The sequence below is a fragment of the Sceloporus undulatus genome, chromosome 5 (genome assembly GCF_019175285.1).
Source record: "Sceloporus undulatus isolate JIND9_A2432 ecotype Alabama chromosome 5, SceUnd_v1.1, whole genome shotgun sequence".
Taxonomy (NCBI): Eukaryota; Metazoa; Chordata; class Lepidosauria; order Squamata; family Phrynosomatidae; genus Sceloporus; species Sceloporus undulatus.
This window is the reverse complement of record NC_056526.1, coordinates 20,039,279-20,055,317: the sequence shown is the minus strand read 5'-3', so window position 1 is coordinate 20,055,317 and position 16,039 is coordinate 20,039,279. Positions and strand designations below refer to the sequence as shown.

Genomic DNA, 16,039 nt, shown 5'->3' with positions numbered 1-16,039 from the left:
CTTAGAGAACAATAATATGGACTTGAATAGAAAGTAGAGTTTATAAAGTTATTTATAGTTGTGAAGAAAAAGTAAAGAAACGGAAGCAGAATATATATCAGGACAATTTTTAATTATAGATAAGTAAACAATGACAATGTTTTGTCTGGGGTTGTTTATTAATACCCAGTGTATTACTCATTTTTTATTATTTTTTTAAAAAATCAATAAAAATATATATATTTAAAAAGTACAGTTGGCTCCTCGTTTCCACATTCTGGATCCCCGGCTCTGAAGATGGCAAATTTCATGGGACCTCAAGTCCTGTTCTTTCCATGGCGGTGCAGCATGCGCATGACCGTGTTGGCACAGCTGCGTGCATGTGCCGCCTTTGAGGAGAATGGGCCAGATCCCTCTTGTCAGTTTTATGGTACATTAAAAGGATTGTTGAATTGCTCCGCTGGCATCTCTTAGGGATTCTTAGAGAGGTCTGATGAGATTAAGTTTGAAGGTCTCCTTTTGATGCATTCTTCTTGTTATGAACTTTATTCTTTAGTCAGAGCAAGATCCTTCAGCTGTTGTAAACTGTCATCAAGCAATGACACAAATGTACATATATATTGTTAGTAATGGTTTTGTTTGAACATTTTGCACAAAAAGATTACAGAATTCTGCTTATGAGGACTGCAGCCTTTTAGATGTAGCTATTAGCAGTGATTCTCAGACTTTGGTCCTCTTGGTGTTTTGGACTTTAACTCCCAGGAGCCCCAGCCGGCTTGGCTAGCTATCAAGAATTCTGGGAGCTGAAGTCCAAAACATTTGGAGGACCAAAGTTTGGGAATCACTGCTGTTAATGTCTGGATAGATGTAGCAGGAGCCAGTCATCCCTATCATCAAGACAGATGTCTCTACAGAAGAAGCCAAAACCAGGTTGGGTAGTGATAGGTTTGTGTGTTCCTTCTGTTGAATGCTTTCAGCCACTCATTACTTACAGCACACTTTAGTTGGGCAAGAGTAGGAGCAAAATGTCAATCATCCAGTGTGACAGTGACTTGGGCAGGGAGAGAGACAGAGAGCTCCATCCCCCATCATCATTTAGTGATGGAAATAGCTTCCTGTGGCTGTGTGACAGCACTGTCTGCTGGCAGGAAAAGGAAATGGCGTGAGGCATGGGTTGAATTTAGTGGCTGGTTTTGAGGCTCATGTAAGGGAAGGCTGATGGCTTGGTGAGTAGCAAACAAACCCTAAGCAGATAGGAAGGTAATAGTTGTGACAGTGATACTGGCTCAAATATACTTCTGCAGTGGCTTCCCCTGTAAAGGGCCACTCTAAAGCATAATTATTTCCAATTTTACCCTTTATTGAAGGGTTCTTGATATATGCTTTTTGCTGTTTGTTTTTAGGATCGAAAGCTATCCAAATCAGAACGACAACGGTTTAAAGAGGAGGCTGAAATGCTGAAAGGACTTCAGCATCCTAACATTGTTCGGTTCTATGATTCCTGGGAATCTACAGTAAAGGGAAAGAAGTGTATTGTTCTGGTTACAGAGCTCATGACATCTGGTACACTGAAAACGTGAGTATGGCTCGCCCCGCATTAATGAGTCTTACATTAATGATAAACATGGAGGTGAAAATTACTGAAAACTAAAGTATTCTGTATTAATCCAGCTCAGGGGAAAGAAAAAACTTTTAATGTACTTTTCAGTTTACTGTTTCCGCAAAAGAGGTTTAGCATGGTAGCTTTTGCGTTATTTTCTGGCTTCTTATTTGTGAAACTGCCTGGACTCTTGTCAGTGTGAGGAAGAAATAAGAGCTCTTGAAGCCTGGCAAGCTATATCATGTCTCTAGTATAGCAAATGCTTGGAATTCCAGACCAAATAAGTAACAAGTGAGTCCTCTAGTGGTCATGAAAACATTGACATCTTTTCATTACATTTTGTATCAGGTTCAGTAAGGGCATGCACTATGATTATGGAATTCTAGTTTCAAATAAGGAAACTGTATTTGCAATTAGAGTTCCTTAACTGAAGCAGAAGCTGTCAGGTTTCAAGTTATAGTAAATTGTTAAGTGATGCAAAAGGTCTTCAGAAAAGTTAGTGAAAATATCTCAGTTTCAGTTCTTTGCAAGGTCTATTGGTATCCCAGAATGGACACAAAAAACAATAACATGTTATTTTTCTATGAGAACTTCAGATGTTTTGCAGCAAAGTGATTATCTGTCTGCAGCACAACATCTGTTTGATAACTATGAATCTGTCTTGACTTGTGTGATACTACAGTGTGATTCCTACATTAATCTTAAGATATTTTATATCCCCTTTGTTTCTCAGTTTCACCAGTAACTATAAATAAATTAAATAGCAAAAGCTTTGTTACATAAATATTTATGTTAACAAGCCTAATTCAAAAATATATTTTTAAAGTTTGATTTTACACAGTCCTACTGGCTACCCTTGCTTTGTTTAATTCTAAGACATGAGTTATTGTTTATACTACTTGAGTGAGGTAGTTTTGCACAAAACTTTAGGGAGAATGGAAAAGTGGTTGGTTAACAATATCATTACAGGAATTTCTAAAGTAATTTTATGGATTTATTTAAGATAGTCCACTTTTGACTAACAGACCTCCCAAAAAGGATCTCTCTTTCTCTCTCTCTCTCTCTCTCACACACACACACACACACAAGATTTTTAACAATAAAACAACCAGACATTGTTAATAATACTAAAACTAACAATTGTTTAAACGCTTTAAACCCCCTAAATTAAAAGAAATGAGACAAACCAAACAACCAGCATAACATTATAAACGAATAGTTAATTGTGAGTAATAATAAATCAAAACACTATAATTATCTATCCTGAAATTAAAGGGAGTATTTAGGATGCAGACCTCCTAAAGGCACTAGACCCCATCTGTTCTTGGAAGCTAAGCAGGGCCAGCTCTGGCTAGTACTTGGATGGGAGACTGCTAATGAATACTAGGTGCTATAGGTCTATTTCAGAGGAAAGAACTGGCAAAGCCACCACTTTCCTTGCCTAAGAAAACCTTATGAAATTCATGGGTCGCCATAGGTTGACAGGCAACTTGAAGGCACATATAAAAAGGGGTTCTCAGTTGTGGTCCACTGGTTATGGAACACCTTTAGAGGCCTAATTGTTACTGCTCTTGGCCTAATTCTGGCTCTAAGTTAAAACTGTAGCTTTGGGGACACAGAACACATGACTTGGTTCTGGACTTGTCGGATTGTGGATTTTGTTTTCTATTTTCTGTTTGCTTGCTTTAGTTAAAATGTGTTGAATTGTTTTAAAGTTTATTTTTATTTGGTTGCACTGAGCCCTGAGAGCTCCAAATACAGAGTGTTATAGAAGTATTTTAATAAAATAAAACTGAAAAGATAAGAGAGAAGGAGCCAAGCTTATCACTCAAGAGAGGGAGTTCCAGAGTTGAAGAAGGGGAGAAAATGCAGAATGTCAAGTCTGAATGAAAAGACGTTTTTGTTTGTTTGGAGGAGGGAAGCTATGGTCACTGTAGCAACCACTTAGCTACTGCAGCTTAATCAGAGGAGCTCAGTCAGGCCTTGTTCAAGACTTGAACTTCCCTTTTCCTAGACAGACACAGAGATTAAGAGTTCCTGAAGATCTTAATGTTCTTCTGGGGTGTTTGCTGATGCCATTGTCTGCATACTAATGATAAGAAGGGCTGAGCCTTCTTTTTAGTGAGGTGCATTTTGTACTGCAGTTCTGTCTCATTATCTCAAGTCTGTGAATGGAGTGTCAGTCAGTACTTCCAGAGGCTTCCGAACTTTTGGCTCCTGGTTGGAAATCTGGAAGAACAAAAAAAGAATTTCTGTGGGTCTGAATAACCTCATTGTCCCTGTTACCCTAGACATATCCACAGTAGTTCCCAATTCCAGGGGGAATAATTTAATTTCTCAATGAAGCTGCTTTGACCTGAAAGTGCATCCTATAGCAAAACTGCCCTCTCGCACCTGTACAGTGGCAGGCTGTGTTTGTTTTACAGATTTTTTGTATAAAGTTCAAAAGATGCTACCCCTGTCACAATCTGTGGCAGGTGCTTAGGATACTCTAACTAGCAAATATGATCTTACAATAGATGGTTATCATGATTATTCCACAGCAGTTGCATGCATGTTGCTTATCCACTTCATTGTAAAGCATGTCTTGATAGAATCATTTGGACAGCTGCCAGTTTAGGATGATTGATGCTAATCCCCATTACTCCAATTTCTGTAGTTCAAAGGAGGGGTTTTGAAATCACATTACAGACATTAATCCTGCTGTGAAAACAGCCTTGTAAAAAGCATTTGTGAGATAGTTTGAGAGAAATTGAAGCTCAGCTTGGAATAAAAACTCAGAGAGGGCTATAGAAAGCCATCATGAATGTGAAGAATGGGGGAGGGAGTTGAGGTGGCATTATTTGCTTTTTCAGCCACTTCAGATAGCATTTGAACATTTGCTGATGGTATCACTGCATAGTTTTCCATTACCATTCCATAATATGCATATTATAAAGATAGTTTAGCTCAACTTTGACTTTTTAACTTATATTTTTGATTCTTAAAAGTTGGTTGTCCACAGCCAGTTCTTTTTGATTAACTGTTTTAGGCAACACTGTTGTCTCATGGCTGCTGATTCCTCAAATATATGCATAATGAACATAATAGATAAGTTTAAACAAAATTATTATCTTTCACAAGCATAGATAGAGATTGGAAATTGGAGGGCATGGACAATCCTACTGTTAATATTCAATGATACATCTTTACACTTCAAGATCTTGTCTAGTTCCTTCATAGTTGCCCTTCCAAGTCTAAACACAAAATTTATTTATGTTTCATATACACCTTATCCATATAACCCAAAGGTAGTTTTATACAGAACTTTAAAATAATTATGTGCATGATACAGACTTTATGTACATTGAACCATCAGAAAACAAAGGTGTCACTGTCTCTGCCACCCATAAAAATAGTTTTGTTTTCTGGAATATTTTGGATTATGGAATTCTGGATAATGGAGACTCAACCTGTACTACACTTCTCATCTTTAGCCATGGTTCTTTAGTTTCTGGTGTTGAGTTTGACTTATTGAATGTAATGCTGAATGATCCTTTTATTCATAGTACAACTAAGTAATCCAATAGCATAAATGTCAAGGTAAAACTAGAGGCTTATGGTTTTATTTTGCTTTTCTTGCCTAGATATTTAAAAAGGTTTAAAGTGATGAAAATTAAAGTACTTCGAAGTTGGTGCCGGCAGATACTGAAGGGTTTGCAGTTCTTGCATACTCGTACTCCTCCCATTATCCATCGTGACTTGAAATGTGACAACATTTTTATCACGGGCCCCACGGGATCAGTCAAAATAGGAGACTTGGGTCTGGCAACCTTGAAGCGAGCATCTTTTGCCAAGAGTGTGATAGGTAAGTTCTGGTTCTGTTCTGACAGCTGTTCAGAAGTTTTGGTATCCTAGTAGAATTTAGAAGTTTGCTTCAGAGGTTTCATTCTTCTGTCATGAAAATTCATGGAGCCATAGATGTTCTTAAATATGGGTTCCTGATATCTGAATATTATCTCTAGAAAAAACTGTAGGAGCACAGACTCTTATAGGTAGCAGAATACTGTTGATCAAACAAAGGTACTTAGATCTTAACAAAAGTAATTATCGCAAAATGGTATTAAGGAAAAGCATAGATGTTCAAATGGAAATTCTTTCAGGTATACCAAAGAAAATGTTGCATTATACATACAATTTTGGGGCTACTACATATATAGATCTGTGAACTGGTCTGAGACTGTTACCAGATAATTAGTTTTATCAGCTCTGTTCTGCTACTGTGTTTGTGAAGGATGTGGGCTAATAATGGAGAAGTTGCTCCTTATTAGTCTGCATCTACGTGTGTGTGTGTGTGTGTGTGTGTGTGTGTGTGTTACAGATGCAATCAGTAGTCATTTTTGAAGTCCTGTTTTCACATCTTTTATCACTTGCTTTTAGGGGTACAGATCCACATTTACAAATATCTTGATCTTTGTCATAATTAAACATTTCCTGCTTTCCAGCCAGTCTAGAAACATTAACTGTTGGTGAAAAAGGAAGAATACTCAGTGGGAAATGATTAACTTCCTGAATCTAGCAATCTCCTTTCCATGTGTTGTGTTCAGTTTTCAATTGGAAAACTGCCATATTCGGATTTTTTTAAACAATTGCCTTAGTATGTTTATTTTCAGTTATGGTTTGGACATTACAGTATTAAACCACAGGAGAGTTGACAGAGATTGGAAAACTTACTTGCCAACAACATTCTGCTGCGGGATATAGTCTTCTCAATATAAATATACAGTATCTGGCACTAAGTATCTCTGATTATACTGTACAGCGCCCCATCACATGGAAGGGTGCCTTGGTTTGATACTTCAGGGATAGTGCATCTCCTGATAATAGTTTCTTATTAAGGGTTTGTTGAATCTCACGCTCCGTGTCTATAACTGAATCTCTCTATATTTCTGAGTATTTTTGCCTGTAGGATGTCCCTCACTATTTCCTGTATCTGCAGTAGACCTATAAAATGTACTGCAGGTGAAATGGTAAGTATGTGAAAAGGGCTCTGGTGAGTGGCCTTTGCAGAACAATTTTTTTAAAATTAATTTTTAAGGAGTCTTTATTCATAGATGCAGGGTTTTTCATTGCAAGGCTTTGTTTAAAGTGACACAATTGAAAAGCAAATGGAGTGTTGCAAGTCAGACACTAGCTGTGGACTCTTGCCAGTACTAATTTTTTACAGCAGAGGGCAGGCAGGTATGCTGAAAGGAACATTGGGCCTCCTTATTCTCAGGGGGGAAAGGTAAGTGTGGTTAACATGTATCTGGTTTGCAGCCTAGCTAGTGTCTCACTTTATTTTGCTCCATTTATAAGCAACTTTGGGTTTATCTTTAGTTTGTTCATTACAACTGAATCCTCTGATTTTGTACCTGTTACATTATAATGTCCGATAATATTTATGAACATGTAAAACTTTAAAATCAGTTCCTCACTTCTTGCAAAGGCCTTGCAATAGAAGATCCATGGGATATGTTAATGAAAAAGAATGACTGAGGGTGTCCTCCCTCTTCTTTTTGCCTCCACTTCTTTTCTCACAGGTCTGCCCATCTGCACCCTTCTGCGGTGAGTAACGCCAGCAACCTCTGCTCGCTTTGAGACATTTAGAGTCTGAATCGTTCTTTTAATTTAAGGTACCCCAGAGTTCATGGCACCTGAGATGTATGAGGAGAAATACGATGAATCCGTCGATGTATATGCTTTTGGGATGTGTATGCTTGAGATGGCTACGTCTGAATATCCTTATTCTGAATGTCAAAATGCTGCGCAGATCTACCGTCGAGTGACCAGTGTAAGTCTCCTATGTACCCCTGTGCTGATTTGTAGAGCTCTTGCCAGCAATAAAAATAAATTGCCTCTTTCATTGATATAAATGGTTGGCAGTCCAAGAGGGAATAAAAGGAAGGCACTGTTTGTGGGAAGCACCCGGAGACTTTCTTTTCTAGGACTACATCAGGGGCTAAAGGTTGAAGGATGCTTAAAGAAGAAGACACGAGCCAAATTTAACTCGTGTGGAAATCAGAAATTTGAATCCCAATGTTTACTGGCATACATTCGGGTAATGCTGCAAGAAAAAGGAACTGTAACAGACTAAAACATGATAATGGTGGAAATTTGGGGGCATATCAGTGTGCACGCATGTATACTACTTTTAAAAATTGGCTTCAAATATTACTACTTAATTTGAACAAATACTTTGGATTGTAAAAGAATTCTTGAAAGGCATTGTTTAACCAGACTTTTACATGCTTGGTTGAACCAGTTGTTGTAAGCACCACTTAATGCACCTCTTTTTCTACCATGTGTTAAAGGGTCTTTTAAACTAGTATATTTTCCAGTGAGAGTATTTTACATAATTATTAAGTAGATTATCACCAATTGATATTTATAATAATAGGATTTATATGCCACCCAATCACTGGGAATCTGGGCGGCTTACAACAGTGGGGATAATAGACGGTTCCCTGCCCTCAGGCTTACAATCTAAAAAGACACAACACAAAAGGAGAAGGGAATGGGGGGGGGGGGAAGGGATCAGGTCCAGCATTCTTCTCTCCCTCTGAGGCCTGGACCAAGGCAGATGGACTGGAGGAAGGGCTCTTTTTCTTGATCGAGGCCGGACCCGATGGCGTTTCACTCCCTCCCAGGCCAGAAGATGACAGTTAGAAGGAGGGAGGGGAGGGCTCTTCCTCTTCAGGCCCAATGGCGTTTGGGCTGTGCTTTCACTCCCTCTAGGCCAACAGATGACAGTTGGAAGGCGGAAGGGGAGGGCTCTTCTTCTTCAGACCCAGTGGCGTTTGGTGGAGTAACAAACTGGTTGACACCGTTTGCTCATTCTGTTACCTGGTTAAAACAATTAAGTTTGACGGGAGCAATCATTTTCAAACTAGGAGCACTGGAACTTGCCTAATATCAGTCTGGAGCATTATTCCCTCTAGATCAATCTTGACAGTCTCAGCTAGCAAAAGCAAATCCAGCTTTTCAGGCAAAATTCTTTTCTACATCTGCCTAAAGATGCCAGGGATCAAATCCAGGACCTTCTGCATTCAAGACACGTATCCCTGAGCCATAGACATTCTCCAAATTATGTGTCAACAGAGCATAGAAGTGTACGGCGAAAGAGCATATTGTGTCACAAGAAGTATTCATGACCCTAAAGTATACAGTTTATTGTGCTGCCTTTGTATAGATCACTGCTCTCTGGGTTTGTGTCCTTCAAGATTGCATCTTCTGGGGATAGGTGATGCTGCAGTTGATTTTAGCTGTGATTTAATAATTTCTTACTCCCTGTAAAGAGGTATTGCAACTCTTCTTGTCATAGAGAAAACTACTTGTGTTATCTGCATGGCTTACTACAGTGATTCCCAAACGTTGGTCCTCCAGGAGTTTGGGACATCATTTCCCAGAAGCCACAGCCACATTGGCCAATAGCCAGGAATTCTGGGGCTGAAATAAAAAACATTTGGAGGACCAGCATTTGGGAACCACAGGCTTACTGCTTTGGACTTACTTTCCCTCAGTTCTGGATGCTTAGAACAGTGAGTCATTGAGAAACACAGGTGATCATTGTTTTACTGAGAATGAATAGTCACCATGTACTCTCTTATTTATGTACAGTATGTCTTACCACATTCAATAGTGAAGTTTGCCTCCCATTGTCACAGAGGGAAAAATGCCTCAGTAAAATGTTTGGTGACTCTAAATACCTTACAAGAATAAATTTGTGTTCATTTGATTAGCATAGGTGCTAAATTCTTTTGCAGTTAAAATGCCCATTCTCTCTGTGTTTGATCATATTAGTTCTCCTTTTTCATTACTATCATTGGATTTTTCAGTAGTGTAGACAAGCATTCCAAACAAAACTGTAACATCTTGTGTGTATGTCTTTGAACCTCTTAGTCTGATTTATTACTTGTCTGGGATCTGCATGTTTCCAATACTCCTTCTCTGTTCTCTTCACCTTAGTGAGGCCTGCCTTACTTCCTCCATTGTTTGCTGCTCATTACTTTGCTTACTTAAAAAGGATACAGCTGTTCTGATCTCAACGTCTCAACATACTTAACCTGCTCTCCCTAACCCTGTGCTACTATGAGCCTTTATAGATTACCGTACTATATTCTTATAGTACTGCTATTCCACTTTTCCTGCTCTGGTTGTCTCCTGTTGAATTCTGGGGTTTATAGTTCAATGAGGCTTAAGATCTCTATCGTTGAGAATTCTAAATAACCCTTCCTAAATTGCAAATCTCAGAATGCAACAGGAGGCAGCCAGAGCAGTTAAAATGGAATAGCAACACTGTAAGAGTGTAGTGCAGTAGTCTTCTTCCTCTCTTTGCCCATCTCATGTGATGAGTTTATAATCCTGTTATCTTTGTTTAAATCCTCTGTACCTTTGATCCTGTTGTTTTCCAAGGTATGCCGCCATATTCCTTCACAATTATGCCCACCCTCTAATGCCAAATCACTCTTACCTTCTTTCTTTGACTCCTTCCATTTTGCTGCCAGTCACCCTATTCACACGACTACTGTAGCTACATTATCAAGATAGTGTGTCTTGTTACATCCTTCCTCTCTTAAACCCTTTCCAGTTTCATTTTTCTTTGTATTATTCCTGTAATGTGCCAGTTTCTGCCTTTTTCCCTTTCCCATCTGTTCTATTCTTAAATCACTCTCACTAAATTATCTGACTCTTTCTTGCTTATGTTTTTGTTCTTAATTGCTTCTCTTTCTACCTATATAATTTTTTGTGTTTGCATAGAAAAACCTTATCCCCCATTTTTCTTCTCAAGCTTTTCTTATCATGTGATGCTTTTGTATCTATTGACAAGGTCATTATCCATCCTTTCACACAGCATTTTCATTTTGATTCTTCCTTTTCCTTTAATCTGCATTTACTCTGTTGCCATTGCTTTTTCCTTTAGCCATAAGAAATGAGTCTGCTTTATTACTGTGTAAAGCATCATACACATTTACAAAATTTAGAAGCAGGCCTCTGCTTCATTATTGTTTAAAGCACTATGCACATTAACACTATTCTTTTAACTGGTGCCCTTTAGTAGTGAACTTTTCATGGGAGTAACTTGAAAAAAAGTGAAAATTTAACTTAAAGAGATAGGCCCGAGACAGATGGGTGGGAAGTGGCATGCCGGCACCAATTCTAGGGTTCGGGAGCACACACCAACCGCACACTCCCAAACCCTAATCCATACAGATGCCGCCATCATGGTGGCCTCCTGTCCTTATGGGGGCCGCCATGATGATGCAAGCATGGTGCCGCGTCTGTACGTTGGGGCGCTGTGCTTGCGTCATTGATGTGCCACAGCATGCTAATTGTGCACTGATGGCGGTGCCCATGTGTGCCAAAAGAACCCACTTTTAGCGGGTTCTTTTTGGTGCAGAGGGAGCCCACACGGTTTGGCTGCTGCGGGGGCTCCCAGGGGAGCAAAAACGGGTGGCTCCAGACCGCCCTTTTGGGATGGTCTGTCAAGCCCCTTAGTTGACTGTAGAAGGTTAAGATTACAAATAACCCTTTTCTTCCAGTGAATGGACTGACAGAAATCTGCTGACAGAATTGCTCTGCTGGCTACAATCTACCAGAAGATGAGCCAAAAAAGGAATAAAGGAGTAGAGCTAGTTAGGTCAGTTTTGAAACCTGCTTTAGCTTTGCAATCACAGCTTTAAGGCTGGTGGTATTAAGTTAGGGGAAGGTGAGGATACTGCTAATTTCTGACCTCCCTAGGCTGAGAAGGGTTTGGTTTTAGTGGATCTTCATTTGCTTCAGAGTCAGCTCAGCTTGTCCTTGGCTACCTTCTCCAGTTACAATTGTGTTGTAACCCCCTTGTATTCAGTGACTTAGTCCCAAGTGAGTATACTCAGCTTTACAGCATACTGTCCTGTGCTTTTCTTCTGCTGAGAGGTCAGGAACAATAGCTAGCTGTTCAGCACCAAAGGTTTGGAATAGTAACAGGGACTCATACAGGTAACTAATAGCCTAAGTGGATGGATTTCCCCTTCTCCACACCAGAAAAGAAGGTCATACAGTCAGCCCTCCAAATCTGTGGATTCTTTATCCATGGCTTTATCCATCCATGGCTTGAAAGTATTCAAAGATTTATATAAATTCCAAAAAGCAAACCTTGATTTTGGCATTTTATATAAGGGACACCATTTTACTTCCATTGTGTTTAATGGGACTTGTGCATCTACATATTTTGTTATCCATGTGAGTTCTGGAACCAAACCCCAGTGGTAAAAAGGGCCCACTGTAACTCTTTTTGTCATCTTCTGTAGGAGGGGCTATGAAATGTTTACCAAGGTAGGGCTAATGATGAACAAAAACACATTTCAACTTAATTTAGATTGGAGTGGTTGTGGTACAACTGAGTAATAAGAAAACACTTTGCTTTGTAAGTGATATGCCAAAGCAAATGGAAGGTTACACCTTGGATGTGAGCCAAATTTGTTTTGATTTAAGGTGGACTCTGTATACCCATGCATTCCATAGGAGGGAAGGGCCAGGTTAACCAAGAACGCAAAAGATTGTAATTCATTTGATTGCACTCAATATAATTCTTATATTTAAACATTAAGAATTCTGTAATACAGTGGTACCCCGGGATACGAATTACCCAGGTTACGAATTTTTCGGGTTACGAAAAAATCCCATAGGGATTTATTGTTTCGGCTTACGAAGGTTTCTTCGGGTTACGAAAAAACCTCGGCGCTATTTTCCGCCACCGGAGGGCAGCAGAGAGCTATTTTTCCATTAGCGCCTATGGCAATTCGGCTTACGAAGGTTTTTCGGGTTACGAAATTAGCCGCGGAACGAATTAATTTCGTAACCCGAGGTACCACTGTACTTTGATACTGAAAATGGAAAAGCTTTTTAGAGCATTCAAGGAGGAGGAGGGCAACAGCTATAACATTTCACCAGGAAATCTTGAAGATAAACCAGCATTGCTATGAGCAAGTACTAAATATTTTAAGAATGATAACCAAGAGAAAAAGTATTAGCAGTTTAGTTGGACCAGTGGAATTAGTTGGTGGAGGTCTCTATACCTCGTGTGGAGGCAAAATAAAATGTAAAGATCTGAAAAACCAGACCTGTGCTCCATAAGTAAAAGTATTTTAAAAAATCTTTAGTGAATAGAATGGATAATACAACTAAACTATTCCATAAGCATGCAGAACTCCTGGAGCTAAAACTTCAGGTATGTTGATGTCCTGTATTTCCATACAAATGTATGCAAAGCACTAGAATTTATTGCTAACCTCCTGAGGGTACACTGAGTATTTAACCATGAATCAAAGCATAGTGCTTTGCAATTTGCTACTTGTTAAAGGACAGTCTGTCCTTGAATCTCCTGCATTATGTTTTCTAGGCTTTAAACCATGATGCAAAATCTGTTACAGGGGATTATCTTTTTTGTACCATGGCTCTTCTTCTTAATCATAGAATCGAAGAGACCACAAGGGCCATCCAGTCCAACCCCCTGCCATACAGGACCACTAATCAAAGCAGCCCTGACAGATGGCCATCCAGCCTCTTTTTAAAAATCTCCAAAGAAGGAGACTCCGCCACACTCTTGAGGCAGCATATTCCAGAGATGAACAGCTCTTACTGTCAGGATGTTCCTCCTGAGATTTAGGTGGAATTTCATTTCCTGTAGTTTGACTCCATTGCTCCTTGTCTTAGGCGCGGAACAGACAGGCGCGATAGGGTGCCCTCGTCATGTGCGAGGGGCGATGCTTCCAGATGCCCCTTGCCCCTCGCACGTGATGAGGGCGTCAAAATGGTGGCGTCCTGTATAGATGGGCATTGCTATTTTGCCATGCCGGACGCTTAGTTTCCGCACATCACGGCGCCATAGTGACGTTGCGAGTGCACCATTGGCACACTGCGGCATCATGGTGCTGCAAAAAGAACCCGCTTTTTGCAGGTTCTTTTTGCTGCATGAGGAAGCCGTGCACTTTCTCTGCTGCAGCAGCTTCCTCACGCAGCAAAACAAGGCACGGGCAGACCGCCCTTTTTGGGCGGTCTGTACTGGGCCTTAGTCTCTGGAGCCATGCAAAATTAGCCTCTTCCCTCTTTAATATGACAACCCTTCAAATATTTGAATATGACTATCATGTCCCCTCTTAGCCTTCTTTTCATTAGGCTAAACTTTCCTAGCTCCCTAAGCTGCTCCTCAGAGGGTATGGTTTCCAGACCTTTCACCATTTTGTTTGCCCTTCTCTGGTCATGCTCCAGCTTCTCAACATCTTTCATGAACTGAGATCCCCAGAACTGGACACCTGATTTCTGATTTGAGATTTTACTGTATGCAAAGCACTAGAGTTTATTGCTAACCTCCTGAGGTTACACTGAGTATTTAACCAAGTGGCTTTTCATTGTTTTAGGGCAGTGATTCCCAAAGTGGTCAGTGTACACCCCCCCCCCCGGGGGGGCGGGGGCCAATGGGAAGATCCAAGGGCATCTTTCTTCTGTAAGAAAGAATAGGAGAAACAGTGGTCTTTAGGACCAAGATGGGGATAAGGATTGCATTAAATTTCTTTTACGGTCCCTTAAAACAATGTCTTTTTGCTAGTAGTGACAGTGGCAATAGAGAAGGAAACTCCTGAGGCTTGGGCGCAGGGCATCACTTACGTGGCTCAGAGCGGTGTAATTTTGGGACAGACTGATTGACAGAAGCAAGGAGTTAGAGCACTCAGTGGCAGGGGAGAAGTGGCAGCAAAAAGGATGCTTCTTTCAAATTTAGGACCCTGCTTAAGCTTTGTGGGCTTTCCTGGGACTTGGATAGCAGGTTGGAGCTGTGCTGCTGCTGCTGCTTTCTTTCATTGGACAGGTCAGGAGAAGACAATGTATGCAAGGGGACACTTCAAGCTGTGTAGGGAAGACATGACTGGGAAATGACGGAGGAATGTCCAGGGTTGATTCTTGTAAAGAGTCCTTTGCCTTGGAGCTGTTCATGTAGTTAAAATCTCTCCTTTTCCTCATGCATACCAGTCTCCAGTCCCGAGTATGCGGCCTCTATAAATCCCCTACCCATGCACTTGGCTACACCCCTCTCCATCCCAACAAAGAAGCTTCTCCCTTTGCACCAGGTCACCTTGGAAGAAGCAACCAAGCAACTGGCAAAGCAGTAGAGGCCTCTTGCCTGCACTGGCCTTTGCCACAAGGCTGGCACAGGCTAGAGGCTTCTTGGTCGTTGCTCAGCCAGCTGATTAGTTTCAGCTCCCTAGGTGACTAGTGCAAAGGGAGAAGTGACCGGGTTTTGTTGTTTTTAATTCACAATAGAACAGGAGACCTAATATCAAGAATTACGTGTTTGTGTGTGTGGGGGGGGGGGGGGGGGGGGCTAGGGTTGTTGGCCAAAAAGAAGGGGTGGTAGCACCCCAAAATTTAGGGACCACTGTTTTAGAGTCTTTCAATACAGTTCATTCTTATTTGTCTGTCTCTATTTCCAGGTAAGATAGGAATGTTGTTTGCACACATAATAGGACCACACTAGCTTCATTTGGTTAAACAAAGTGGGTTTACATAATTGAATTTAGATAAGTACATCGTTAATTATCAGGTTTATACATTGCTAGGTGAGAGGTTTTCATCCTGTTGTTCACTCTGGAATACGTCTTCTTGAGTTCATTGGAACTTATTCCCTTGTAATAGAGTTTTGGATCACAAATCACTCCCCCCCCCCCCCCCCCCGGGAGAAAATGACCTAAATGCCATAGTGTTCTGTAAGAGGACTTCAGAAGACAAGAATAGCAATATGGAAAATATTTCTGAACAGGGTGTTCATGAACATTCTCCAGATGAAGGCTGAATAAACTACTGAATAAGACTGCTAAATGAAATTTTGCACAAGGAAATGCTTTTTATCAGTGTAATGCATCATTACAGTTTGATAGTCCCATTTCCACCACCCAGTGAATGAATGGATTAAAGCATAGGCTCATAATTATTTTTGGCTGCTTTACGTTTGAGCTTCATTTTTGTGAAAAAATAAAACTTTAAGAAGAATAATGGTTAAAGTAATTCATTGCATATCTGATAAATTAGGGTTTTCAGATCTAGTCCTGATTTCCAACAATGGAGTGGATATCTGAATGGAAGAAAAATTGATAACTCACCATCAAGTATTTTGTATATCAGCAATGTGTGATGCTTCAGATTTATTTTGGGTCTCGTTTGTCTTTCCTAGATTGGTTAGCCTTGGTGGCGCAATGGTTAAATGCCTTGTACTGCAGCCACTCACTCAAAACCATAATTTTAATTTTACCATAATCTTGAGGAGGAGAGACGAGGCCTGGCCTGGCAAGACTAAGAGCCCTCCCCCCGACCACCATCTTGAGGGGGAGAGACGAGGCCTGGCCTGGCAAGACTAAGAGCCCTCCCCCCGACCACCATCTTGAGGGGGAGAGACGAGGCCTGGCCTGG

At 40.5% G+C, this 16,039-nt stretch overlaps 1 protein-coding gene across 12 annotated transcripts in view; it reads left to right on the top strand.

Annotated features, from left to right (window-relative positions):
• WNK1 (WNK lysine deficient protein kinase 1) overlaps nucleotides 1–16,039 on the top strand; it is a 131,479-nt gene that overhangs the window by 42,402 nt on the left and 73,038 nt on the right. For all 12 annotated transcript variants that reach the window (XM_042468892.1, XM_042468894.1, XM_042468893.1 and 9 more), the window contains exons 2-4: nucleotides 1,383–1,555; nucleotides 5,206–5,426; nucleotides 7,234–7,391. In XM_042468892.1, coding sequence (XP_042324826.1) covers nucleotides 1,383–1,555; nucleotides 5,206–5,426; nucleotides 7,234–7,391 — 552 coding nt within the window. The remainder of the gene's footprint in view (nucleotides 1–1,382; nucleotides 1,556–5,205; nucleotides 5,427–7,233; nucleotides 7,392–16,039) is intronic.